A 27,792-nucleotide genomic window follows, 5' to 3' on the forward strand; every position below is an offset into this window, starting at 1 on the left:
TTCGACTTGTACAAGCAATTTAGAAACAAATCATGGAAGAATATATTGAAATATTATAAAGATACAGGTTCCACACTCGCTCTACTTTGTCTCCTTATATCCTATTTCCCTGCTGCCTTCCTTATTTAACCCTAATCCCATCTGATTCAATTGTTCTTAACCTCTATACAATACTGATTTAATTTACCTTTCTTTCATCATCTAGGCAAACTGACTGGCACCATGTAGGCCATTGTTCCTTAAAGTGTAAACCAAGAATAAGCAACATAAATTTCACTGGGAACCTGGTAAAAAATGCATAATCTTATGTACTATTCTAGATCTACTATAAAGATACTTGCATTTTAACAAAATCCCTGGATAAACTATATATACAATGAAATTACCAACCATTGCCCATGATGATTAATGTAAATTGTCAACTTGTCTGGCTGGGAGTTGCCCAAGGGATTAGTAAATTAAGTGTGATTTGATTTACTGGGTGTGTTTGAGTGAGTCAAGGAGATATGATCTTGGGGTATGAGCTATATCTGGTCTCTCATACTTTCCTCTCTGGCACTGTTCCCCTGCTCACTTTGCTGGCCACCAAGAGCTTTTCTCTTTCACACCCTTTTGTCTTGATGTTTCTGTTTGGGAGCCAGCTAACCATTTACTGAATCCCCTGAAACCTCTATTCCTTTAAGTTCTAAGTGTTGGGTATTTGGTCCCAGAAACAGAAAAGCTGACTAATATGGAAAATCAATACCAGAAAAGTGTGATGGTTGCTATAATTGTACCTGACCAAAAAGTTTAGAAGACTTTGAAATCGGTTTATTGTAAGATTTTGGAAAAGCTCACAGATGTAGGCTAGAGAAGACCTCTAATGCTATTAGCAGTGTCTGATTGGTGATTCTGGTTGAAGTTAAGAAGATCACAATGCTGATATGAATGCATACAGTAAAGGCTAGGCTCATGAGGTTTCAGCTATGAATGAGGATTTTTATTTTAGCAGTTGGTCTAGAGGCTGCAAGTGTTACACACTGGCAAAAAACAGTATAAATTTTGCTCATATCATGAGAATATGTGAGAGACTGAAATTAAGAGTGATAGACTAATTGATCTGATAGAAAAATTTCAAGGCAACCAAACATTCAGGATTTGGTATGGGTTCATCTGGCTGCTTTTAGACAGATTTATAGTTAAAATCAGGGACAAAAAGAAGAACTGAATTTTTTTTAAATTTAAATTTTGGTCCTAAAAGAATCAAAAGTTGTGAAGTTGGGGCCAAAGTGTGGTTACTGAAGACATTAGCACCAATGAAAAACAAACCAATTACTTTGCACAAAAACAAGAAAAAAGATTCCTGTGAGCATCTCTGAAATCAGCAAAAGCCCACCTATCATAGGCTAAGGGTGCAAACTTTCATTTTGGAAGAGTCCCTAGGACTCTTGCTCCAGAAAATCCTCCTAAAGCATGGTTCTCCAGGATTCATTTCACTATGATCCACACTTGGCTTCTGCCCAAGATGATAGTAGAATTCAGCATCATCCATGTGATGTTGGTTGTTCGGGCATGCAGAATGCAACAGGGTCAAGAAAGTTTCTACCCAGATTTTGAAGGAAGACCTGGAAGGCCCTAAGAGAATAGTATTGTGGAAATGAACAGAAGCCCCACTAGCGATTCCATAAAGTTAGAGATGTCAGGAATGTGTCTTGTCTGGCGAAGAAAGTCAAAAGCAGCAAATGTTGCCAGTTCAGCAGAGAGGGCATGAAGGTTGCATCCCACAAGGCCGTGGGGTAGGGCTGTCCAAGCCCTCCGGCATCCACATCTCACCACCATGTGCTCTGGATGCTGGATGTATGGGGCTACAAAACTCAATGTTTGTCCTTCTGGGGTGTCATCTTGCTCTGGTCCCAGTGTTTTCTCTCTCCCTATTCATTTTTTTGGAAAGGGAATGCTTAACCTATACCATCGTACTCTGAGGTTTTGTAACTTACTTTTGATTAATATAGAGATCCACAGCTAAGAGTTTGCCTTGAGTCTCAGAGGAGATTTTGACTGGGATGTTTTAGCAATCTTGAGACTGTTGAGACTTTGGGGAATAGATTGTTGTGTTTTGCTTGTACATGGTGTAGTAGTATCATATTAGGCAGAATTATAACATATTTATTTGGAGATTACCTGCTATTTAAAAAGATCTGTTTAATATCAAGTTGTCAGGGAGATGGATGTGACAATTAAGACAGTCACCTTGGTTGACTTAGGAGCTTCCCAGGGGATTAGACAAATAAATTTCTGGATGTGTTGGTGTGGGTTCTGGAGCTGTGATCTGGTCTCTCACACTAGTATTCCCCTCTTTGCTTTCTGGCTGGCATGAACCAGTAGCTTTGCTCCATTACCACTTTCTGTTAGGATATTTCTGCTTTGAAGCCAGCTGTATTAGTCAGTGCTCACCAGGAAAATGGATTTAATATAAGATATGTACAGAGCCCACCAAAAAAAATGTGTACACATATCAGGAAAAAATCTTGTATAAATATTTTAATACTAAGTTTATTGAGGCCTCATACAAGTTACCTTTGTCCTCTACAATTACAAGAGGTGCTCAAAGTGGTGATGATTACCTTGAAGATATTTATTCGTACGGCGAACTGCTGCTTAGGTAACTGTGGTCATTCAGATTGCTACACATGCATTTTCAATTTCTCCTCTAAGGATCGGCAGTGTAATGGGTTTTCTGTGATATACAACATCCTCTAGGGTCCCCCATATAAGGGTAACACCATCTGTTGAGAAAACATCATACTATTTTTCTTTTTCTGAAGTATGTGTGTGTTTTTGGTCATCTATCTATCTATCTATCTATCATCTATCTATCTATCTTTACAACATAGGCTTACAATGGCCACCTACTGGGTCAGAGGCAGAAGAATGCAAAAGGGGTGTCTGTGCACTAGAGTTCCAAAGGAGCCAGTCAAAAATCAAAGTCCTGAAGCTCCCTATAGAGTCTTGTGTGAGTCTGTATCAGGGGGCTGAAGAGTTTGTGCTGCAAGTCAGGAGACAGACATCCAAGGTGAAGTGAGAGACTGGAGTTCCTCTGAAGAAACAGAAGTGAGCCTTCTTTCCTCTTGCCCCTTCCTATTTCATTCAGGCTACAAGACTGTTGATTGGGACCACTCTTGGTGGGTCTTTCATCTTCAGTAAATCCATGCTGTCACACCCAGAACCATGTTAATCCAATCAGTCCAGCACTTCTTACTCAAGTTGACAAAACAGTTAACTATCACACCAACCAGACATAGACTGAATCCTATGAAACCATGATCTAAATTAACCTTTTCTTTTAGTTGTAAGTGTTGTATATTTGGTCCCAGCAACAGGAAAGCTGAACAATACGCTGCCTTTGTCCTATTCCCTTCCTTACTAGAACCTATCCATATTCCATTTCTTTAAAAATAGCTATTTACTGTGGTTTTAAAGAAGTTACTGCAAAATTCAGAAAAATGATATGAAATCAGGACTAAAAAGGAACTGCAATGTAAGGGCCAAGTTCATGTGATTTGGATTAGGACAAATCTAACTTCAAATTTCAGCTTTGCCAGTATGCAGCTGAGCACTTACTAAAGCTTTATAAACTCCTGTATTGTTTACACTTTGAAACCAAGGCTGGGCTGCCCCTGCCTTAATCTTGGACCTTGATAGTCTAATGGTAAAGAAAGGGTGATATGATAAGGTGGACTCAAAATCCCAAAGCTTCTTTTCACACCAGAGAAACTATTTGATATTTACACATCTGTGTACTATTTATTTCACTTAAACTGAAATTGTAAATAAGGAGCAAAATGTATAATGAATAATGTGAAATAGGACGAAAAGGTCCAAAGGGGAAGGGGAAGGTGGAGAAGTAAGGGGAAGGAAAGAAGAGAAAGGAATAAATATGAGATAAGGAAAAAAACACAAACAATGTTTTTGTAAATAGGGAGAGGTGGAGGGATTGAAGGGAAGGGAGGGGAATGGGTCAAAAGTAAGAACAAGATAAATCATGTAAAGGTCCAAATTCCTAATGATGAATGTCATTGTATTGCATACCTAAATGTACCAATAAAATTAATGAATAATAAAAAGCTTCTGTTCAAACCTCTGCTTACCATTTCTACTCACCTTCTACTGTCGTAAGTCACCCTTCAATGAATAAGTAGTATATTCCTCTCAAATAGAGACATGGAAAAGGGGGAAATAGAGCTGCTAATCAAAATTAATCCAATCGGCAATGGACAGAGTAATAATGGTCATCTCACGTTAATGGAAAGAATAGAAAATGTTTATCCATGCATCTGTTGATGGGCATATTGGCTGCTTCCAAGAGTAAACTATGAGGATTTTTGCTGCTATGTACATGGATAAACATATATCACTGTAATATGATGTCTTCAAAACTTTCAGGAAGATACCTGGAAGGAGAATAGCTGGGTAAAATGAAATTTCTATTTTTTTGAAGAATCTCCATACTGATTTCCAAAATGATTGTACTGGTTTTCATTCCCACCAACAATGTAGAAAGGTTCCATTTCCTCCTCAGGCTTGCCAATATTTGTTATTGTTTGATTCTTGATGATGGCCATTTTTTCTGGGGTCAGATGAAATCTCAGTGTGGTTTAATTTGCATTTTTTAATAGTTGTGACACTGAGCATTTCTTCATGTATTTATTGGTTCTTCTGAGAAGTGGCTACTCATTTAGGTTACTCATTTTTTGATTGTGTCTGTTATTCTTCAGGGAGTCTTAATTTTTTTGAGTTATTTCTATATTGTACATATTAGTCCCCTACCAGTGGAATAGCTGTCAAAATTTTTTTCCCATTCTGTAGGTTGTCTCCTCACTCTCTGAGTTGTTTCCTCCGCTGTAAAGAAGTTTTTCAATTTTATATGATTCCATTTGTTGATTCTTGAAGTTATTTCAAGGTGTAGGATTTATACACAGTGGAGTAGTACTCTACCATAAAGAAGGATAAACTTGAGTCATTTGTAGGAAAATGGAAGCACCTTGCCACCATAATGTTAAGTGAAATAAATTAAACACACAAGCTTACATATCACATGATTTCTCTTGTATGAGAAACCCAAAACAGAAATAAAGAGCACCATAAAACATAGATAATATAGAGATAAATAATTTGCACTTGGGAAGGGGACGAAGAGGTAGAAAGAAACAGGAAGAAGGGAAGGGGGTTAAAATATTTTAAATATGTTATGTACATGTACCAACTCTCTGCAAGAAATGTAATCATTTGTACTGCACACTTGTACCAGTAAAAAATGAAAATTGAAAAAAAATAATTTAAATGTTAAGACATGAGAAGTGTCTGATCTCTGACCTTCTACTTAGTAGCTGGGTACCTACTTCACTGTTCTGAACCTCAGTCTCCTTATTTATAAACAGGGCAATAACATTTCATAGACTTAGTCTATGAAATGAATGACTGTGTAGTGCCTAGTAGGTACTTAATGAAAAAGACCATGAACGTGCTCAGAATAATTATCTCCTCTATGCTCTCAGATGTAAAAAGTACCAAATCATCACAAAAACCTCCAAATTAGACATGCTGGAGGAGGCTGAAAGAGCCACGAGTTGCTTCATTCTCTCTTTCCTCTGTGTCTGCATCCTTCCCTGCAAAAGCTTGTCAGGAAGCCTGCTCTCTTTTGCATGGAAGAGGGAGTGTGTTTGCAGAGATAACATGGGGTGAGTTCAGAGTTCAGAGTTACTAATTGGGCTTCTGCTTACCTTTCATATTCATTCAGAATCCCAAGCAGAACAAGGAGTATAGCAGGCTCCCACCCTCCCCTCAATCCCTCCCCCATCTGCTGACAGCAGTCTTGTAGCTTCCAAGAGTCATTTCCCCACTCAAATTATAACTGTAATCAGAAATGGATGTGGCTGCAAAATTGGGGGTGGGGGACATAAAGACTATGAGGATATTTTGAGACTGGATTTGGTAGTACAGGAAAAGCTCACACAGGGAATTATTACATTTATCCCAGAAAAATAATCTGCCAAAGCCCCATCCCTCTCTGAGACCCACATAGATAGCACTTACGGTCTGAGATCACTTCAGTAAATCCAGAATATGATGTCCAATTGCAAAGTTCTTTAGAATCTATAAATTGCTTCCACGTGGTATGATCCTCCCAAAGCTTTAAGGAAGCCAATGCATCTGTCATGGCTCCACTTTATGGATTAGAACACAAAGGTCAGCAAGGTTAAATGTTCACACAGGCACACTTAAAGCATCATGGAGACAGGGCAAGTGCACATACGTTCTTTCTCTTTTCCTACACAAATTTATGACACTGTTTCTTTCTCTGGAATCCCACTACCTTTTAGAGTTTCTGGAGCCCCAAAACTGAGAGGTCAAAGTCTCTAAAGCAATGACCACCAAAGCAATGTCTTCTGGCCCACACTTTACCTGACGAGGTTTCCCCAGTTTCCCATCACCCCTGTAAACTCTTCCACCTAGACTTAAGGCTTCAGCTTCTTCTGAAGAGCATCCTTAAATACAGAATAAATTTCTGGTGCTAATAAGAATAGCCATTTTCTTCTTTAGCCCTTCAAAACATTGCTTTCAAAATAATGCAGTCCTTGTCATGTGACCTACAATACTTCTCATGCCTCATTACCCTTTCTAACTGTGAATCTCTACATTCCTTTCTTCTAGTGTTTGTGCTCAAACCAGATTGAACAGCTTGAAGAAAGAGGATCAGCCCTGTTTCCTCTTCTCTGTTTTGCAAATCCCATCCCCTGTACCTATATAATCCTTATTCAACTTGTCCTCCTGTCCATTTTCCTATAGAATTGTGCAGAAGTGCCCATGATATGCTCTCTACCAGAGATGGAATATTCTGACATCACCCTACACCACCTAACATAGCCTTTCTTACTGCACTAGATCTCTACCTTCGTGGCCCTTCCTTCTCTGTCCACAGCATCCACAATAAACTAGAAGTTCCTTGAGGACAGGGACTTTTCTAATCCATGTCTATACCTGTGGCTTCTAGTGTAGCACAGAGTAAACACATGCATCAGTCTGTCTGGTAAAACTTCTTAGAGTGGGAAATCCCTCTTCTCACCCCAGATTACAGAAATGTAGGATGCAACAATATTACAGTCTTTGTCATTCTTCTCCTTCAAGTCATTCAAATTGTCTTAAATTTAAGGTTCAAGATGATGTATGTGTAATCCAGCCATCCAGTCTCATATATTTTTTTTCTCTTACTGTCACATCTTCCATTAAAATAAGGGGGATGCATATCCTTTGAATACCCTCAGCATCTCTTCTTCTAATTTTTCACTCCTGCATCCCTAGAGCCTGAAAGGATGTTTTTCAACAAGAACTTCATGCAACCATTCGGTAGGAGGTTTTTAAATCATCCCGATGCCAGGATTCCACCCCATGACATTTAAACAGAAATACTTGGATGAGCTTGGGAACAGTATTTTTTAAAAAGTGCACTAGGTTATTCTAATATGCAGCCAGGATTGATAAATGCTGGCACAGAATAATGCCTGGCACAGAATAGGTATTTAATAAACATTTGCTGAAAGAATGAATAAATGAATGAATAAATATTCTGTCTTATGATGTGTTTTCTAATGTGCATTCTTTATCAGCCTCAGGCCCCAAACACACATGCACACACTGGATGTGAGCTGCTTCAGGGTGGGCACTCTGATTTAAGTATCTTTTTTAATTTTTTTTTTGCTTAAATTCTTTTATTGGTACATTTTGGGTATACAATACATGTACATTTATCATTGGGTACTTGTACCTGTACATGATGTATCTTGGTTCTTATTTTTTCCCCATTCCCTCTACTGGTTTAAGTATTTTTGATTCTTTAATTTCTAGCATGTAATATGAGCTAAGTGTTTATTAAGTGAATATGCTGTTATATAGAGCCGGGATAAGGAAGATCTCCTGGGCAGATGGAGAAGGATGATACAAATAAGGATACATGGAGAGATTACACTTGGGAGTCAGATGGACCTGCATTTGAATTCCAACATTGTTACCTAACAAGTCTGTGAACATTGGGCAAGTTCTTTCATTTGTAAATGGGGATAAATTACCCCTTTCGGCATGATTATGCAGCTAAAATGGAAAAAGAAGCATGAGAGTACTTAGTCCAGTTCCTATTATATTAAAGATACTTAAATGATGTCTTTTTTCCTCCTTCTTCCTTTATCTTTCCTGACACAAGTTTGAGCAGGATGATTAAGTCAGGTTGGACATTTGGGGGGGGGGGAGAAAGAGCGAATAGGCAAAGAGTAGAAAAAGTAAGCCAGAGGGAAATGTGGATATATCAGGATGGGTATAGAACACAGAAATAGTCGTTATTGGCCACAGCCAAAAGCACAAATCTCAGGCCTTACACTAGTCATTGCTCTTCCCTTACCCAAGCCAGAAACATAGCATAGCCATAATTCACTGTCCTTGCTCATATGCACCAGGTAATAAGTGCCATGAACACTAGAGACAGCATTTATCACCAGGTAAGCAGTTCCATACTGAAATAGCTTGGGCCAGCTAATAACCATTTGGAAAAACTCCCAACACTATGACTCATGCCTTCTGTCTAGCCTGTCTTGAAAGGAGGGGTAACGAAACAACCCTGTCCAAAGAATCTAAAGCAGCTGGGTTCTAGTTCAGTTATTCTGTCTTACAAATATATTCATCTGTAAAATGAAGACAGGGGCAGGACTCCTTCCAGCATTTTGTAAATCTGGGACCCTGGGGCTTCTTGAAAGCACCTGCTACCCCATTTTAGTAGTTAGTGATGCATTCAAATAGCAATACTATTTCTAAAGAGGTCTTACCTGGTTTCGCCTTTGATGATACTAAAATCGGAAATTTTAATTTTTTTTTAATGTAATGGGTTGACCAAAAGAGAAAGTTAGACTAAGTTTTAAAGGATCAGAAGTGCTTACAAGGGATTCTGTATTATTAGCTTCTTCCTTGAAGGTCCAAGGTAAGTATCTTTCTTTGTCATCCTGAGAGAAAATTTCTCTCTCTCTCTCTCTCTCTCTCTCTCTCTCTCTCTCTCTCTCTCTCTCTCTCTCTCTCCCTTCCTCTCACCCTTCCTACCCCCTTCCTCCTCCTCCTCTACCCTCTCTCCTCTCTGTCTGAACCTATCTTTCTCTCTTTCTCTTCTCTCCTTTACTCTATTTCTTCTCCCTTCAACTTTTGGTGTAATTTTTCATTAAAAAGGTTTATAGTTAAAATTGTGCAACCCTCACCAAAGTAGAAAGCATGTAGAGAAAAGGAAATTCCACACGTGGACAAAGTAGATCAGCTAAGCTTTTAGCCTTAGAGAGAAAATTCATTATCTTTGATGTGTCTTTCCTTGATTTTCTCCTTGGAATTGCATGTTCTCATCACAGTAGTGACATATCAGTATGGGTAACAATAGTCGCCCATCTAGCTTAGCTCACCATGGAATTGCCCTCAGGTTTGAATAGACGTCAAAAGTGTACTACATTCCCTTCTATGTCCTCTGTGAATATACTTTGCTTAGTGCTCTACTGGGCACTGGCTGGGTAGAGATTAAATCTGAACAATCAAGAATCCTAAAGTGCACCACTTGCCACCATTCTCTATGATTTACAGATGCTAGAGAATGAACAGTATATATAATGTATACATAAAATGGTACAGATTTAGGTATTCTGTTAGGATCCAAACAGCTTTCCAAAAGAATTTAATTTGCCCTGCCAGAGAAGTATTCCACAAATTTTTAATATTTTATTTTGTTGTTGTTTGTCATCCCATAGCAGCATGCTGGCTCTCATACATCAGATACAGCCTGCAAGGCCCCCCATGATTTTTGGATCTAGTTTCCTTCTCCAGATTCATAGCTCAGTGCTCTTCTTTACCCACTCCACCCAAGCCACACTTTGTCGCTTCTTCTTGAGTAATCCAACATCTTTTACACATGAGAAACTTCAGACATGTTTTTCTCTATGTTGAGGAAGATTTCAAAATTGCTTTCCCACTCTTATAACACATGCTTTCCCTGAGCAAATACACACTGATGTTCATGGGCATCAGTCACTCATGGACACAAGGACGCTTGTCTGCATTGTAACTCTGGTACCTCTGATATTTACAGCTCATCAAACGCTGACTCATCAAATGTATTCTACAAATAATTATTGAATGAGAAGAAGATTCTATTTTCTATTTAGTAAAGAAGGAATTGCAATTAAAAGGAAAGAAAATTGCAGGTATACGAGGAGTCAGGCAGAAGTAACTGGGAAGGCTGAAAAACACACTCAGATTCTAGTCAGCACAGAGGCCAATGCTGACAGCAAAAGCTCCTGCCAGCCACCTGGCATCAGTCAGAACAATTTCCCTCTCCCAACAGCAAATTCTCTGCAAATGAAATTAAATAAAACTTTATTGAAACAAGAAATAGCAAATGAGAATGGCTGGTTGAGTCCCTTTACAGCAATCATGCAAAAGACACTCATTAGCTTCCTTTTATATACAAGTAAAAATGCTACTTTATCTTTACAATTTGTTTACTCAAGGACACTCAGAAGTTTTGCTGCATCTTGGCAGGCTGGCTCACCTGATATTCCCATCACCTTGGACAATGTGGTTTCATCAAACCCAGGCTTTTCCCAAGGTAGAATGACTCTTAAATTTTGAATTTGTAATCCCTACTGATTCTTTGGATGGATAAATATCATGCCAGTAACCAAAATAAGGCATCTTCATGTGAACAGATTGGATATATTGATTCCATGATAGCAGATACAAGAACACTTTTTTATAATATTCCCTTAACCGAATTTAATCTCATCTTACTATCTTCAAACTGGCTAACTTCTCTGACCAAGTCCCAGTCTCTATCGATAGCTTTGTATACCTTAAAACTTGGGGCTGGAATCATAATTGGACATTATGAACAAAGTTGTTAATTAGTGGAAGCTGCAGGTATGTATTGTAGCAGCTAAGACAAATATCTATGGAATCAGAAAGATCTGGGTTTGAAGCCCAGTTTTGTCTACTTCTTGGCACAAGGCCTTAAATATGTTCCCCACACCAATCCTCAGCTTCCTCATGGGAGTGAGTAATGAGTGCCTGGCCTACAGTAAACACTACAGTAGAGACTGAAGAAAAGAGTAATGGTGGAGGAAATATCAAGTGACATACTAGGAGGAGCACAGAGTTTGAAATTCAGATAGATTTCATTTACAGTCCTAGAACTGAGACAGGCTATGTGATCTTGAACTAGTCAATTGCTCTTCCACCACTTCAATTTTCTCATTTGTAGAATATAGTTGATAATATCTAACTTCACAATATAATGTTTCAAACTAGCTTTGACACTAACGAAGTTTCTTACTTAGAGCTTGATTCCTACAAGCTACTAAAAAGGGGAAATTCTTATTTCATCATCCTCATGCTCCTCATCCTCCTCCTTGTCAGCCTGTTACTTGTTTTGTGTCCCTAGTTTCTACCTATCTAAAATATAAAATGTTGAAAACCTAATTCCAATGTTGCAATTTGTCCACTATGTGATTGATGTCTCCCAGATGTAACTTCACTAGTAAGAGCACTGGCTTTCAGCCTAGACTCTCAGATCTCACTGCACTGTCTTCCCCTGTGCTCTCATTAACTACTACTCTTTACAATTAAATTGTGTAATGAATTTCGAGTACCTTGGTTGAAAGAATTCTCGCTTACCACACTGAGTATAAATTTCCACCAAGAGCTTTTCTGGTTAGATCATAATTCAGAGGCCATTAATCACCTATCTGGCCTCCAGGGCCCTGCAGAGGCTGAGGAGTTAATAAAGACTTCTTAGTAGAAAGGAAAAAGAATCACAGCCAATGCTGGTAGATCTTTTGATGATCATGGAGTGGACTGCAGATTGCTGGGGAAAACCCTCAGCAATTAAAGAGCTGAGGTCTACCAGATGTGGCAATGGTTACTGTTTTATATGAAGACATAGACAGCTTTTCTCTCCAAGGTCTAAATTAAGAGCTACTTGGCAAGAATAATCTCCTCTGGCCATGAATTTCACTACCACCACCTGTCATAACAACTAAAATTCTATCAAGAGAGGTTAGCTCTTCTAACTCATTGTCAGAAACTGTATTATGACTCCACTAATTCTGCATAATATTTCAAACCACATTATAGTATATAAACTGCTTTTGTTTTATCATATTTAACTGTTAAATCAGGCAGGCAGAAGATACAAGTTTGTTCACTTAGTTAAGGAAGAAACAGACATTGAATGCTGACATGGTTATTCAGACACTAAATGACAGGTCAAGAGCTCCAAGCCAAACTTTTCAAAAGCACATCCATTGTTTTCTTGGTGCATGGTACACTCTCTAGACTGAAGAAGGATTTTTAGATCTAAGTTTAGTTAAGCAATGACAAGAGCAGTGCAAAGAAATTGTGGGAGATCATTGAAAAACTACAAAAATAGATGTTAGTCTCTCAATAGAGAAATTAGCTACACCTTTGTCTGAAGACAGAGAAATGTCACAAATACCTTTGGTGCCATGTTTTGTTGATTATCTCATGAGCAAAACATAGTAAATTGGAAAGAATATAGGCCCTGCTCTTGACAGATCTGGGTTCGCTTTTCAATCCTATCTTTTTCTTGAAACATTCCTCTTCAACAAAAGAAGATTGTATAATGTTAACCTTACCACCTGGTGACAAAGCTTGAATGAAGTAACTAATGTGATATGACCAGCACATAGGAGTACTCAATAAATGATACATCTCATTTGTTTAATTGGACTCTGCTCTTAGCTGTTCTAGTTTCTAATGATATATTAGCAAGGGTGTTTTTACCTAAAGAAAGCAATTCATAAAAAAGGTTAAGTAAATAAAATTTATCTTCTGAAAAAACTGAAGTTTCTGGCACACATTTATTGTTATCTTTAGGATGGGCAAGAATTCATGTGTTACAACAAGGCACCTTCTAAAAACCTTAGTGTTCAAACATGCAAAGATTTGCTTGTTGGATTGTGGCACGTATCTGTGATTGCTTAAATTACTGTTCAACAAATATTCACATTCATTCTCCATCCACAATGACTGAATTTACTCTCCATCCCTTTGAAGGTGGGTTTAATTATGACTTACTTTGGCCAGACAAATATTGGCAAGCATCACATCAGCAGAGGCAATACACTGCTTATCCAGTCTGGCTTTGGTTTGCACACTTCTCTGATTTGCCAGGAAAATAATAAGTCCCAGGTAGATTTTGCCCATCCACCTGTCCCCAGACTGCCATATCGCTGGCAGAGCTCATTGTGTAGGTATCCTTTCTAAGAATAACAGATACATGGAACAGATCAAAACCTGACCTCTTCTCTGTATCCTGGAGTCTAGTATATCCCAGCCAAGTTGCATCCATTTCAAAGACCAATAAATGGGACAATAAGTGGTAAATATTTAAATGACTGAATTTTGGGAAGATTATGAGCCATTATTGGGATTAGATTCATATACAGAATGAGTCAGCTCTTGGTGGTGGTGGTCGGGGCGGGGGGGCTCCTCTGCTCTAGCCAGGGACCCAGGCTCAGAGAGGTTCTACCTGTCTTGCTTTTAAGTTTTTTATTTTTTGCAACTTAATTGGCATACTATAAACTACATATTTAAATCATACAATTTGATGTATTTTTACAAAGGCATTACCACAATCATCACCCCACAGTCAGGAAAGTAAGCCTACCATCGTTTCCCAAAGTTTAGTACCCTTTGATAATCCCTCCTCAACCCTTCATCTTCACCTCTGTCTTTAAGCAGTCATTGAACTTATTTGTACCAGGATTAATCAGATTGCATTTTCTAGGAGTTTTTCTAGTGGAATTATACAACACATACATAGTTTATTCTTTTTAAATTACTGAGTACTATCCTATTTTATTAAACTACATAATATTTTAATCCACTCATCAGTTGATAAACATTTGTTTTGTTTCCAGTTTGGGACCATTAAAATTAAAGGTCCTACAAACATTTTCATACAAGTTAGGTATGGGTAAATGCTTTCATTTCTTTGGTATAATACCTAGGACTCCAATGGATGTGTTACAAGGTAGTTGCAGGTTTAACTTACAGTCACATCCTTTTGAATATGTGCAATTCATCAACTCTACAGAGGATTTTTAATTACTAAAGGTGCCACAGTGCCCTGCTTCCCTGCAGGAATCTGAGCAAGGTGAGAATCTCCATCTTTGCTTCATCATGGTTTTGTCTCTCAGAATCTTGGTTCTATTTTTCTGACAGTTTCTTTCTCTATCAGGCATTTATTTAAAAATGGTCACACACACACACACACAAAAAGGTCAGGAAGTCACTACCACATCAAGCTTCCATCTTACCAGATTAGCACTTTAAAGGAAAAGAGAGCCCTTCCTTTCTATGTGTTTTATCGAAGTGCAGTGTTCACTTTCACTTGACCACATCGTGTCTAGGCTTATTCATGAACCAGGGCAGGGGAGATGGAATAAGACAAGGGTCATGTTGGAGACAAGGGATTTGATCATTCCCCCCCTAGACTGCATCGTCAGAGAATTGTTGAGGGATGATTCCCCCCAAAATGCAAGGGCCTTTAGGCAGAAAAAAGGAAAGAAGTAGGAGGTGGTGAAAGGGGCCCAAAAGGAAGTGGAGGGGGAGGTGGTGGAGGACAAGAAGGGAAAACACACTATTGTGTTTGGGTCATAAGTGTCTCCAAAAGCCATGTTTTGAAGGCTTGGTCATCAATGGCTGGCACTATTGGGAAGCGTACAAGCTTTTTTTTTTTTTTTTGGTACCAAGGATGGAACTCGGGTCCTTGCACTTGAGAGGCAGGTGGCAGAACCACTGAGCTAAATCCCTGGCCCTAGAGAAGTATACAAGCTTTAAAAGGTGGGTATGGGAAAACTAATGGACGGCATTTAGGTCATTGGAGCATGACCTTGAAGAGGATATCAGAACCTGGTCCCTTTCTTGTTGTCTCTGTTTCCAAACCAATATCAGTGAGCATTTTCCTCAGCCACTTGCTCTCTACCATGATGCTCTGCCTCACTCTAGGCCCAAGACAACAGAGCTAAGCCACCATGGACTGAAACTTGTGAAACCATGAGCCTAAATGAATTTGTCCTCCCTATAAGTGAACTTTCTAAGGAATTTTGTCAGGGTGATAAAACATACACACACACACACACACACACACACGCACGCACACACACACGACAACAAAGCAAGCCTTGCTACAGTGATAGTGGTAGAATAATCTTAATGTTCATGTTCTTATTTTGTCCCAAGTAACTTTCAATGGCAAATTGAATTACTTCACTTTACCTAGCCCCTTTTCATCTTTCCATTGTCCAGTGGCTTACAGTGCCCATTATTATATTACCAAAAGAACAGTCTTCCAATCCATCTATTTTTCAGTATAATGATGTGTAAAAAGAAGGCAAGGCTATGCAAAATTTTTAAAAATTCAATTAAAAAAAAAGAACAAGAGAGGATAAATTCCAAGGTTTCATCCTGCTCTTACTGTCTATTAGTCTATGATTCTACAATCCCTATTCTTTGATATTAAGACTTTTCTCTGATTCTCTTGATTCGATGTTATTAAGATTCCAGCATGTCTTGGTTTTCTTGGCAGCACACACTCTTAAGAATCCATACTCTAATCTTGTTACCAAGTTCAGATCATGAGGTTGATACACCCCTGAGGACAGATTGACATTTTGATGTTCCTAGTTAGCAAAAACATAAACTGGGAAAACTGCATTAACAAGCAAATAAATTTATGGGATACTTGCTATAAAATGAATCTCGCTGCTTGTCGGCACCTTTTAAGAAGTGAAATATGTGTATGGCCTAAAGAACTAAGGGAGCTCTATATTCAAAAATGTGTTTTTCCTCTGCTTCTCATGATGCAGAGAGAAAGAAGAGAAAATTGCAGATACTGTAAAGGCCCTGGATTATTAATGGGAGGCTGCCTCAAGGAATGGAAGGGACCTTTTATTATTCTCTTCCCAGCTCCCGATCCAGCTTCAATAGCTAAGACTGGATCACTCAACATCATCTTTGTTCTTCCCACAAACCCTGAATTCTTCAGTATTATTTCTTTTCCTCTGGCATTCATTTTATACTCAATCTCTTGGGATGTCTTTTCTACAAATTGGTAACATCGCAAAGGCCCTTGTTTTTAGTGAAGTAGCCATGCATGCAGAGACGATAGGACTTTGCTGGTAGAAAATCTAAATTCAAATCTGTGATATAACATTGGCTAGCTGAGTCTTTCAGGAAGAAGCAGGGAGGTTAGGTACCCTCAGCCATAAGGTCATCGCTGAGATTTATTGAGCTGTCATATGGATAATACTGGGGACAGGAGAAGAAAATGGTGAATGATGATTCTCCTTTCTCATCCCTTATTGTCCGTGAAACACTTTCCTTAAGAGATTTAAATGTTCCCTAACAAAGTTTAGTACAAGGAATGAAAAGTGGGTGAGCACCCAGGATATAGGGCCGCGTTGCAAGGTTTAAACATTAGCTCAGTGTTTTCACACTGTTTCATTTTGGTTGATATAGATTTAAATGGAGTGGAGCCTTCCTATCACAACGTGCTGATTAAACCAACTAGACTTTATACAACAGTCTTCACTTCTGATAGCCACCCTTTCATCTAATAAACTAATAACATACTCCAGACAACCTAGCTTTCAGAATCTAAACTATACCCAGGATTCACGCACTGAAGTAGTTCCTAAATCTTTTGCGAGGATTTGTGCTCAGGAAATATGATTACTTAGAACTTCTTTGCTTCATGCCTGATGTAAACAGAAAACTAAAGTCTCATAATATATGTCACTAGTTATTATTCTTTTTTTTTCCAGTGCCAGGGATCCAACTCAGGACCTTGCACTTGCCAGTCAGGCGCCAGTACCACTGAGCTAAATCCCCCGGCCCTACTGCTAATTTTTCTTAAATGAGGTTATTCCTTGATTAAGACATAGATAGGAGAAGATTGATTTATATTTTGTGAACAAGGAATCTGAAGCTCACGTGTATGAAATAACTTTCCTTAATCAGACACTTACTGAGAAATAATACTACTGCAATTAAGGAGAAAATAATTGAATTTTAAAGAGCTGTGGAAGATAGAAGAAAGTATGTATTAGTTAAAACTGTTATTGTTTAAAAGTCCATATTACTCAACCAAACTACAAATTCAATGCAAGTCTTAACAAACACCCAATGACATTTTTTTTTTTTGGTACCAGGGATCGAACTCTGGACCTTGCACTTGCGAGGCCAGCAGCAAAACCACTGAGCTAAATCCCCAGCCCATCCCAATGACATTTTTACAGGAAAAAAACCCTAAAATTTATATGAACTATATACTAAAGCAATTTGGAGCAAGAAAAACAAAGCTGGAAGCATCATATTTCCAGACTTCAAAATATGTTACAAATACACATTTATTAAAACAATATAATATATAAACAGAAAATATCGAATAAACTAACAAAATAGAGGACTGTAAATAAGTACAGTCATATGCAATTAACTGATCTTTGATAAAAGTATCAAGAATACACAACAGAAGATAAGGTGGTCTCTGTAATAAATTATGCTGGGGAAATTAGATACCCACATAGAAAAAAATTGGATCTTCGTCTTATACACAGACAAAAATCAACTAGAAATGGGTTAAGCATATAAAGCTAAGGCCTGAAACTGTACAATTCCTAGAAGAAAACATATTGAATATTACTAATCACTAAGGAAATGCAAATTACTGTCACAATGAGATATGAACTCATGTATTTTGGAATGACTATTACCAAGAAGACAAAATATAGCAACAGTTGATAATGATGTGGAGAAACTGGAATTGTTGATGTTGTGTGTGGAATATAGGTAGATGCAGTCAGTATGGAAAACAGTATGGTAGTTTTTAAAAACTAAAACTAAAAATATAATTATTTAGCAATTCTGCTTTCAATTATACACATAATGTAATTGAAATAAACATTTCAAAGAGTTATCTGCACTCTCATGTTCATTAAAACATTATATTAAGATGTGAAAGCAACCTAATATTCATTGACAGATGAATGTATAAAGTATGGCATATATACACAATAGAATACTTTCTTCCTCCTTAAGAAAGACTGAAATCCTACATTTGTAACAATACAGATAAAACTGGAGAACATTGTGCCAAGGGAAAAACCCAGACACAGAAAGATAAGTACTATAATATACCTCTTACATGAGGAATATGAATAGTCAAACTCACAGAGTTAGAGAGGAGACTGCTGCTTTTCAGGGTCTTTGAAGGGAGGGAGGCAGAAAGGGTGAGGTATTTTTTTAAAACATACTTTGCTTTAGCACATGTAATCATTATTGGATTGATAAAGGTCAGGAAGAATTTAAGTAAAAAGTTGAAGAAATACCCATTCCACATGTAGTTGATTTCAAAATATGTACACAAGCTCCTTTCAATGCTTTATGCAGGTACCTTTGCAATGTGGCTTGAAGTGGATTCTATTTCTCTGACTTTTAAACTGTTCAATTCCTTTGTATCTGGTTTAGCCTTATCAAAGGCTTAAACCAATAGCTGAGCTGTTATTCGGTTTCTAATAGTGTCCTCAAGAAAGTCTGAAGCAGCTTCTCACAATCTCTTAAAAATCCAACTTCCATGTGAGGAAGTATAAGCTAGCCAGGTGGGAAGGTTTTACGGAGAAGTGAGGTGACTAGACACTCTAACCAGCCTGCCAGTGAACAAGACTTTAGGTATTTAATGTTCCATGAGGCTTCTAAGAATAGCGCACTTCCTACTTCCATCAGTTCTTCAAAATGTATTATCACAGTACACTAGTTAGTTTTTAACAGATTCATTTAACAATAAATTACTAGAATTGGAATGAACCTCAGAAAAATGTATGTCTCAGGTGACCCCAAATCTCTGTTTGCCTTTCTCATAAAACTATTTGCTCTCCTACTTCCATCTCAAAGGAATTCTAGTTTGTGTAAGATATTATATGATTTCCCTATTTATGGAGAAATCTTACCTGTAGTATCTTGGGTAACTTCTGCTTAAATACTTCCAGCCAATATTGACTTTCGAAGCCAATACTATTCCACCAGGGGTAGGTGGTCCAACTGAGGAGAAATATTTCCTTCTGTTAAAAAAGACCCAGTTTCCAATATCTCCCATTTATTAGACTTTGACATTTAAAGACAACTATCATGACTAACTTCGCTTACAGCACCAAACTCACAGTCTCACACAGAAATGCATAGACATAAAAAATGAGAGTTTTTCCCCTTAGCAATCCTAAATCCTTTAAAAGTTTACCATAAGAGTTAAAGCACTGTCAGTTATCTCTGGCCATCCATTTCTATGAAAAAAAAAAGTATAACAAAATTTGAAATTTACCTTTTCTCAGAGATGGTAGGTCTATACTGCAATTCCCACAATAGGCAGAAACGTCCCATTTCATGAAAATCATCATAAAACCTTCAAATATCTTGGCAACCATAATCAAGCATCATTGATTTTGTTTACAGAAATATTGAATATGGAAATTTTATCTATGGAGATGACATAAGAGAAAATGAGTTCATTAATTAAAGTAATAAAACCATGACTGGAACATACAAAGAATTTGGTGCAATGGTACTTACAAAGATTTTGAAAGCATGTGTGAGACAATGTAAGTCTCTGCAGAAGAACATGGGTCTTCAGAATCATGTAGAACTGAGAGAATTGAGCATTGATTTCACTCCAGGATCCACAATATATTCTCCAAGTCCTCCTGTAAGTTCTTTAACTTCATTAAGACCATGCACCATATACTTTGATACTAGCTATTGTATGCCATTTTAAAAATTCTTGATGCTTATTTTTACCAGATGTTAGGAACTGGAATCAGATGCTAGGCATTGTCTAATAGCTCATATAATTTGACTAAGTTTCTTAACTTCCTTAACATCAATTCTGTAATCGTATGATCTGATGAATACAATTTACCTGATGGGGAGGCTGTTGATTTAATTAGGAAGGGAAAAGGTTAAAATAGCCAACAAAACAGAAAAGTTCTGTAATCTAAGAAAAGAGTACCTTCCATGTCTGCTGATAACTGATTTAACCCTTGCTCTTATGGATAGCAACTCTGCAGGAGATGGCTGAATAAATTATTACTTTAATAAGAGATATGATGGGGCAGTACAAAGAGCTTTGGAATTCTAGAGAAGAAAATGACCAAATAAGATTTCCCAGAGGAAACGATGTCTCATCTTACATAGGAAAGATGAATCAATGATTACTAGATGAAAAGATGTAGTGTGGTGGAAAGAAAAGAAAGCAAATTCTCAGTATTGAGGGAAACCTTGGAAAAAGAGAAATCCTAACAAGTTAGAAAAATAAAAGTAGTCCAATACTGTATGATAGGGATACAGGGATGTACCAAAAACTATTTGGAACATCTTAAAATTATTATTGAAATAGGTCCTCCTATAGTCCTATAAATTAATGCTTACAATTCATTAGGACTTGGATTTACTCTATTTCAGAAGTGAGAAAACTGTCACACTAGAAGGTCATGATTTTAGTAAAGTTTAAATAAAAAATGAACCAGGATTGGTACTTGGGTACTCTATCTCCAAAGCCAATACTTTCTATTGCCCAAGAGACAATAAAGAACACAGAAAGAAAAGAAAGTTGGACATCAGTGGCTTCCAGCTTTAGTCCTGAGGGACAGGGTGGACAGGTGATCATGTGCCCTTGATGCATCATGTGCATCACCATGTGCCCTTGAGCCTGCCATGATGGAGCCAGGTATAAGCAGCCTTGTCTTCCCCAAGGGATCACTCAAAGCTTAATCCTTCTGAGACGAAGGAGCAGTCCTTGGCATGCATGATTGTCAGATGGTCCATGTGCCTGGGAAACTCAAAAGAAGCTGTAAGAACAGAACAGGCTGCCTCACACTGAGAGGCATGTCTTCAGACAGGGTCCCGAGGGTTTAGAACTGACCAACAACTGCAGTCACACCAAGAATTTGTGTTCCACTTTGAGTGATTACAGGTTTCTGTCAGCACAACTGGCCTTCCCGATAATATTCAGGCAAAAGGAATGAGAGAAGAGGCCCTCATTTGGCTATTTTTCAAGGCCTTTCCTATCTCAGGCCAGCAGCTTTATTGTTCTGTGGCTGTTTCAAAGTACCCTCTTTGGAAAGACTCGCACATTTTCTCCCTGAGCCTTATCGGCTTCCCTCAGACCTGCTCATTTGCCTAATGGTGTCTCCAAAACCAAGCAGAAAGCTCCAAATCTAAGCGGAGTGACTTCTCACTTTGGGCCAGCTGCAAGAATCCCCCTGGCCTCTGTGTTGGCTCGGAACTCCCCCGATATCCATTTTCCCCAACTCTTGACCTCGTAGTAGTCAGATACAGACATGAGAACATCTGGGGACTCAGAACTTCATGACTGCTGAATGCACTGCTCTCAGCTTCTCCAACATTCCTGGGCTGGCCTTGCTCCTAAAGATGCCAGCAGCAGCTGAATACTGCTGCTGTGCGGTTTGACCAATGACTGTGAATCAGGAATTAGATCAAAGCAGTGTGTGAAGGGGAACAGATCTTGAGCCAGACAGACTAAGGAATCATAGGATATCTAAATGTTAGAGCTCATATGTTACCTAAGTATTCAAAGCTTGATTCTTATTTATTAAAAAGGAACAATAAAAACAAATTTATTAGCTCTGTAATGATTAGAAGAGAAAAATGCCAGGCATTCATTTATTTTATCAAGGGATTTTTATTTTTTAGCTGCTATCAAGACAATTTTTATCTGAAGGAAGTGAGACAGAGAGAGGAGATGGAGGGTCACAAAAATAGTCCATTAATCTTCCCCCTGCTGCTGATGTTTGAGAAACTTCATATTCAGGAAAACATTTGTTGAATTGATCAAAACTTCTAAAGAAGGCCTTAGAAATACAGGTAAGGAAAAGGGATTTCCAATCAAGACACAAGAGTTTTCTTTTATATGACATTAAAAGAACTGTAATGACATCTAGTATTTTGTTACAACATCTGACAATGAACAAATACTTTGCTTCATAAAGTGATAGTTCTGCAAAATGGATATAATGAAAAGCCTAGATATCTAAAACTGATAATCACTGAAACAATAAATTTGGACATCCAGTACAAACGAGATTTTCTTCAGTTAATTAACGAAGAATAAATGGATTTTAAAATACTAAATTTCTCATCTTGGACAGTCTGCTTATGGTGTCCTTGACTCCATATTGGGCACTGAGAAGCAGTAGTTGGCCTCTGACATATGGAGCCAAGAAACTAAATAGGAGAAAATTTAATACATTGTGCAGTGCCATGCAATGGTTAGTCCACCCTTCCAGCTACGTGGCCCAGCAGGGCGGGCATTCCTGACTGCACTCTGTTCCTCATCCTCCACTTCCTCACATCAAGTTCTTCAATTCAGTTAGTTCTGCCTTCACATACTTGCAGAATCTGACCATGTGTTCCACTAACCCCCATCATCTCTAGCCTATATTATTCCAAAACCCTCCCCATATGGTCTCCCTAACCACATCTAGTATGTTTTCCAAAGTAATGCTTTTGAAACTTTAGTCAGCCTATGTTGGTCTGCAATGCAAAATATCTTGATGTTTCCCATCACACTGAGAAAAAAAGCTAAAGTCTAAGTCCAAAGCCTATGTGTTCTTATACATTTCCTCTTCTAAGACTTAGGTATAATCACTTTGCTTAGCCATACTATCTCACCTGCCTTCTTCTGTGATTAAGACAAATATACTGCTACCTCAGGGCCTTTGCACTTGCTTCTTTCTTGGTTAGGAATGCCTTTCCTCATATAGCCATATGGTTCACACTTTTATTTCATTGAGATTCTCTCAGAGAGGTATTCTCTAATTACTCACCATAAAAAGCCAATTCCCCTGCCATTCTCTAAATCTTTAGAGTGTATTACCTCCTATTTATTGCTACTTGCTATAATATAAGGTATATTTTAAATTTGTTTATTTTTGTCAATAATAGAATGCAGCTTCTATATGGACTGGGAATAAAACTCTTTTTTTCAACTATCAGTTTTAACTTTGCATAAAAGTATATATTTATTTTATACATAATTTGGTGAGTTTTTATAAAGAGATGTTAATCAGATATGAAACATTTTTGTCATCTCAAATAGCTTTATGTGACACACTTCTCATCCCAGGTAATAAGCTGATCTGGTTTCTGTAACATTAGTCTTACCTTTCCTAGAATTCCTATAAGTGAAACATACGATGCGTATTCTCAGGATATCTAGTTCCTTTCATTCAACAAGGTGTTTCTAAGATTCACACATGTCCTTCTGAAGATCCACTTTTTGGTTGTTGGTCTGTTATTAAATAGTATTCCACTTGATGAAAACAATTTTTCTATTGACTTTTTGATGAACATTTAGATTGCCCTCGGTTTAGGGCTATGATGAATAAATCTGCTATGAACATATGTTTTGGGTGAACACGTTTTCATTTTTCATAGGTAAATACCTAGACCTAGGATCATTAGGTACTAGGGTAAGTATGTCCCTACTTTTTTGACAACACTCGAAAACTCGGATTAGAACCTGGCATGTAGAAGGGATTCATTCAATATTAACTGACTAAAAATCTTTAACAATTGCCATGAGAGTGAATATAAATGCAGATGACTCTGAGGCCGGAGTTGGGCTTGTCCACAGTTCCAAACTGATTGAGAAGAGCTGAATTATTGATGGGTAGAATCCATCTGTAACTTGAGCGAACAGTGTCTAAGTGAGCAAGCCTGTTGAGTCCCTGGGTGAGACCCCCTCATGAAGGAGCATGAGTGAGTCAAGCTGACACAAGGCAGTGTTTCTCTGGCCTTTAGATTTCACAGGCCTTGCTTGGCTGTTTCCTTCCCACCAGGGAGCTGCTTAATAATCCCCAGAGTTCTTCCTCTCCAGACTCCTGCAATCCCATTATCCTCCTGCCTGGAGAGAAAAGCTCACCTGACAACACTGCCAGCAGAGACTCATGCGGACGTATTGAATTTCACCACCTGGTGACTACAATTAAAATTCGTCTCCTTTGATGTGTTTTGGTTGGGGGAAAAATCATTTAAATTCTTGGAGATGCAGATAAGAGATGATATATGTCCCATCTATTTCCCTCATAGCAACACTTCCTGCTGTTAATACAGATGGAAAAAAAGAGCTTCAGTCACACACACACTTGACTACCTGTAGTGGAGAAAAGATGAGGAGGTGGAGGAAGAAAAGGAAAGAGACAAGAAGGAGCCTGTAGTGGAAGGCAATAATGAGGAACAGTCATGCTATTTCTGGGAAAGAGATTTAAAGTAAAGAGAGATGTGCATCTGCTTGATACATAGTTTTCTGTTCGAACTGATAATCCAGGCCCTCTTTTTTATCAGTTCAACAGAGTCAAGTGTCACCTTGAGGATGAACTAATCCAGAAGTTCTTATTCTAGCATCTGTGGGTGAACTTGTAGGGGATTCTTGAACTTCCTGATATTAAGAAGGGCAGAGCAGGTATCTATCTTTCCTCAGTCTCTCAAATGGAGCGTAATGACCACAAAGAGGTTAAAAAAATAGTCAAATTCCTATATTTTAGGTGGTCAAATTCTTATATTTCATAATCGAGGATATTAAAGTCCAGAGAAAGAAAGAATTTACCCAGATCCATATTACTGGTTTAAGTCACAGAAGAAACCAGCACCAAATTCTCCTGACTCTCTCCCATTTGATTCATTTCATCTTATTGCTCATCAGCATACCTGGTAACAGGGACCAATGTCTTCCAGTCAGACCATAATAAGTACTCCTGTCTGTGGGCAAGGCACTTATAACTGAAGTCTTTTGGCAGAAGAGGAAAAAAGAAGCTTAGAGGAAGTCAGGCAGCACACTTCTTCAAGGTGTACTTTTTAGGCTTAACTTAGTGTGGCTTGCAGGACCATGATTCCAATTCTTCCTTTACATATCCCTCCAAGATTATTCCCCCATCTTCCAGTGTGTACAAGAGGAGGTGTGTGATTCTAGTTGGGTCAATCAGATGAATTCCCCTGGTGCCTGTGATTGGCTCAAGATATGGGCACATGATCCAGTGAATCCAATAAGAAACGTCCTCTGTACTTTTTTAAAAATTGAAATTGGATATGAGTTCTTTCTTGATCTTTGGTAAGAGACTTAGAAAAGAATTCCAGATGAAATGAAGCTGCATAAATTTTGATGGGAGCTGGGTGTAGATCAGTCACAGAGCAAGTGTGTTGGAGGCCCTGGGTTTGATGTCCAGCATAATCCCCAAAATGAGAGGTGGGGAAATATGATGGAATAAGACTGAGAGCAGGAATTAGGAGAAAAGAAAAAATGAACAATGTACTGATATCAATTTTCCAGTCTTTTTTCTCTATCACTTCTCTGACTGAACTCTGTTGGTATGTACGCAACAGTTCTGTTTTTGCAGAGCTAAAGTAAAGCAAGATATTTAGATAAAAACAGTAAGATATGTCATTTGCACTGAGTTCTGCCTAATACAGTGCCTAAATGTTTAAACACTTCCTGTAAGCACAGGGCATTTCTTTTGGACTCATTCTTTGAGAACTTCTTCAAGATCTTTTTTTTTTTTTTTTGGTACTGGAGATCGAACTCAGGATGTTGAACTTGTGAAGCAGGCTCCAGAACCACTGAGCTAAACCATTTTAAAAAGCCACTTACGTCCCTTCTGTAGCAGTATGGAGCAGGAAAATGTCTGGTGGCGCCAACTGGACCACTGAACACACAATATCCAAGGAACAGCATGCGCTCCTCTCAAAATGACTGGGAGCTTTTCTTGTCTTTTCTCCAGCTTCCATTTTTCTTTCATTAGGACACCCTTCCTGCACAGTGTGTCCTTATCCATGGAGTTCTGATGCCCCCTGCTGCTAGCTGCTGGCCATTGACTGCAAGAACCGCGCATTTCCCCGGTTGCAGAGCTCCAGGGCTTGGTTTTCCCTGCCAAGCTGTCATGTGTGCTAGCTCTTCCTTTTCCCATTATGTTTTTCTTCTGTCATCTAAGCACCTGGCTTTGTTTCCTCACCACCTTCCTGTGCTCCTTCCTTGAGTCTTGTCTCTCACATCTTTCAGTATCTTTCTTTTCACCTCTTTCCTTCTCAGCCAGTTTCTAATTTTGTTCTCTGTGCCTCAGTCTCTCCCTCAATCTCTGTCTCTCAATTCCTGAATTCCATTTCCTCTTCCATTCCACTGGCTCAGTTTCTGTGACACATCCCCACCCACTCATTCGTGTGATGTTGGCTTTTACAGAGAAACATACCTGATGTTCTTCTCACTGTCCTAAGAAAATTTAATGAGGAGGTGGTCAGCCATACTGAGTAGCTGGGGTGACTACCACTTTGAACAAAAACGTTCTGCTAGGAAAAAGTAAATTGTCTTCACTGAGTTCTAAGAAGATTTCTTCCACTATCTTCATCATCAGTTTGCTGTATGTTATTAGGCAAATCTTTCTCCCCTTTCTGAGCTACACGTTTTAAAAATGTATGTCTAGTGTGGGATAGAGGTGAGGAGGGAATACTGAAAGGCCCTGGGGCCTCGTCCAGATCAGAGAGGGAAGTCAAGATTCTAGCACTCCCAGTGAGAGGATTGGACTTGCACATCTGTGCAAATTTCCTGCTCAGTAGGCCTTGCTGAAGGATTGATCCTTTTGTTAACAAATAGGACTAATATTCCAAGAACCCCACTGGCCTGAGTTTGTTTTTCCACCAAAGTGAGCTGCTGTTAGATTCGAGACAAACACCCAAACAACCTTCCCCAAATGTACCCCTATCCATCTGTTAAATGGAGGGCATGCAATTTGCAATAGCGCCTGTGACTTTCCACAGGAGAATGCGGGCTGGAGGTAGAACAGGAGGGTGGCTATCGAACACTGCCGAGTCAGAGGCACTGCATACATGGTTTCACAGCTTTGTTTCCAATCGTTCCGTGAGGTGTGGATTTATGGATAAGAAAACCGAGCTTCCAAGAGGTTAGGTACATTAGTAACCAGCATGTAGCTGGGTCGGGGTCTAAACTTGAGTCTGTCAGATACAAAAACTTCAGGAATGTAAATCAGAAGCACAGACCTCATCACAAGGATACTCTGGATTGGAGTCTACTTACTTCCTTGGGCACAAGTTCCTCCCTGGATGAGATGATGGGGTGTCCTCTTACGGTGCCCAAGGGTCCCTTAAGTTGTAACATAGAAAGGATATGTCGGTATGTTGCTCACTACTTCCCCTGACTTCTTTCCAATTTGTTCTGCCCTTTAATCATTGAGAATATATATGAATCTGTAAATTCTGTATCACTGAGTTTCTCCTAAGGCAGAGACTATGTTATAGCTAACATTTGATTTCTCACAATGCTTAACACCTTGTGGTTTTAAATGTAGGAGACATTAAGTTTTGTGGTTTTTTTCTGAAAGCAGAAAGAGTGGGAGGAAACAAGTCAAGCATGGGAGCTACAGGGAGAGGAAAATATAAGACAAGAAGAAAGAACGGAAAGGGAGATAAATATTGAAATGTCTTTTTCACATTTCAGGATTCATGCTATGAAGTAAGCAAATCTCCATTATTGGCTCACTATTTGCCTTTAAGTACTCATGACTGAGGAAGGCCGAAAGCATTGAAAAATAAAGAATTTTCCGTGTGTATAGAAACTATGCAAGATAAAGAATTGGAGGCAAC

At 38.5% G+C, this 27,792-nt stretch overlaps 1 protein-coding gene across 2 annotated transcripts in view; it reads right to left on the minus strand.

Annotated features, from left to right (window-relative positions):
• Window positions 1-3,221: 3,221 nt before the first annotated feature.
• Window positions 3,222-27,792, minus strand: part of LOC147826108 (uncharacterized) — an 88,162-nt gene continuing 63,591 nt past the window's right edge. For both annotated transcript variants that reach the window (XM_087183296.1, XM_087183297.1), the window contains 4 exons: window positions 19,451-19,605; window positions 19,083-19,173; window positions 6,073-6,203; window positions 3,222-4,970 (listed from right to left, as the gene is read on the minus strand). In XM_087183296.1, coding sequence (XP_087039422.1) covers window positions 4,930-4,970; window positions 6,073-6,203; window positions 19,083-19,173; window positions 19,451-19,553 — 366 coding nt within the window. In that variant the 5' untranslated portion in view covers window positions 19,554-19,605 and the 3' untranslated portion in view covers window positions 3,222-4,929. The remainder of the gene's footprint in view (window positions 4,971-6,072; window positions 6,204-19,082; window positions 19,174-19,450; window positions 19,606-27,792) is intronic.

This window comes from Heterocephalus glaber, unplaced genomic scaffold (assembly GCF_053883595.1).
Source record: "Heterocephalus glaber isolate CG9 unplaced genomic scaffold, H.glaber_assembly_v1.0 deba00001479, whole genome shotgun sequence".
In the NCBI taxonomy this organism is placed as follows: domain Eukaryota; kingdom Metazoa; phylum Chordata; class Mammalia; order Rodentia; family Bathyergidae; genus Heterocephalus; species Heterocephalus glaber.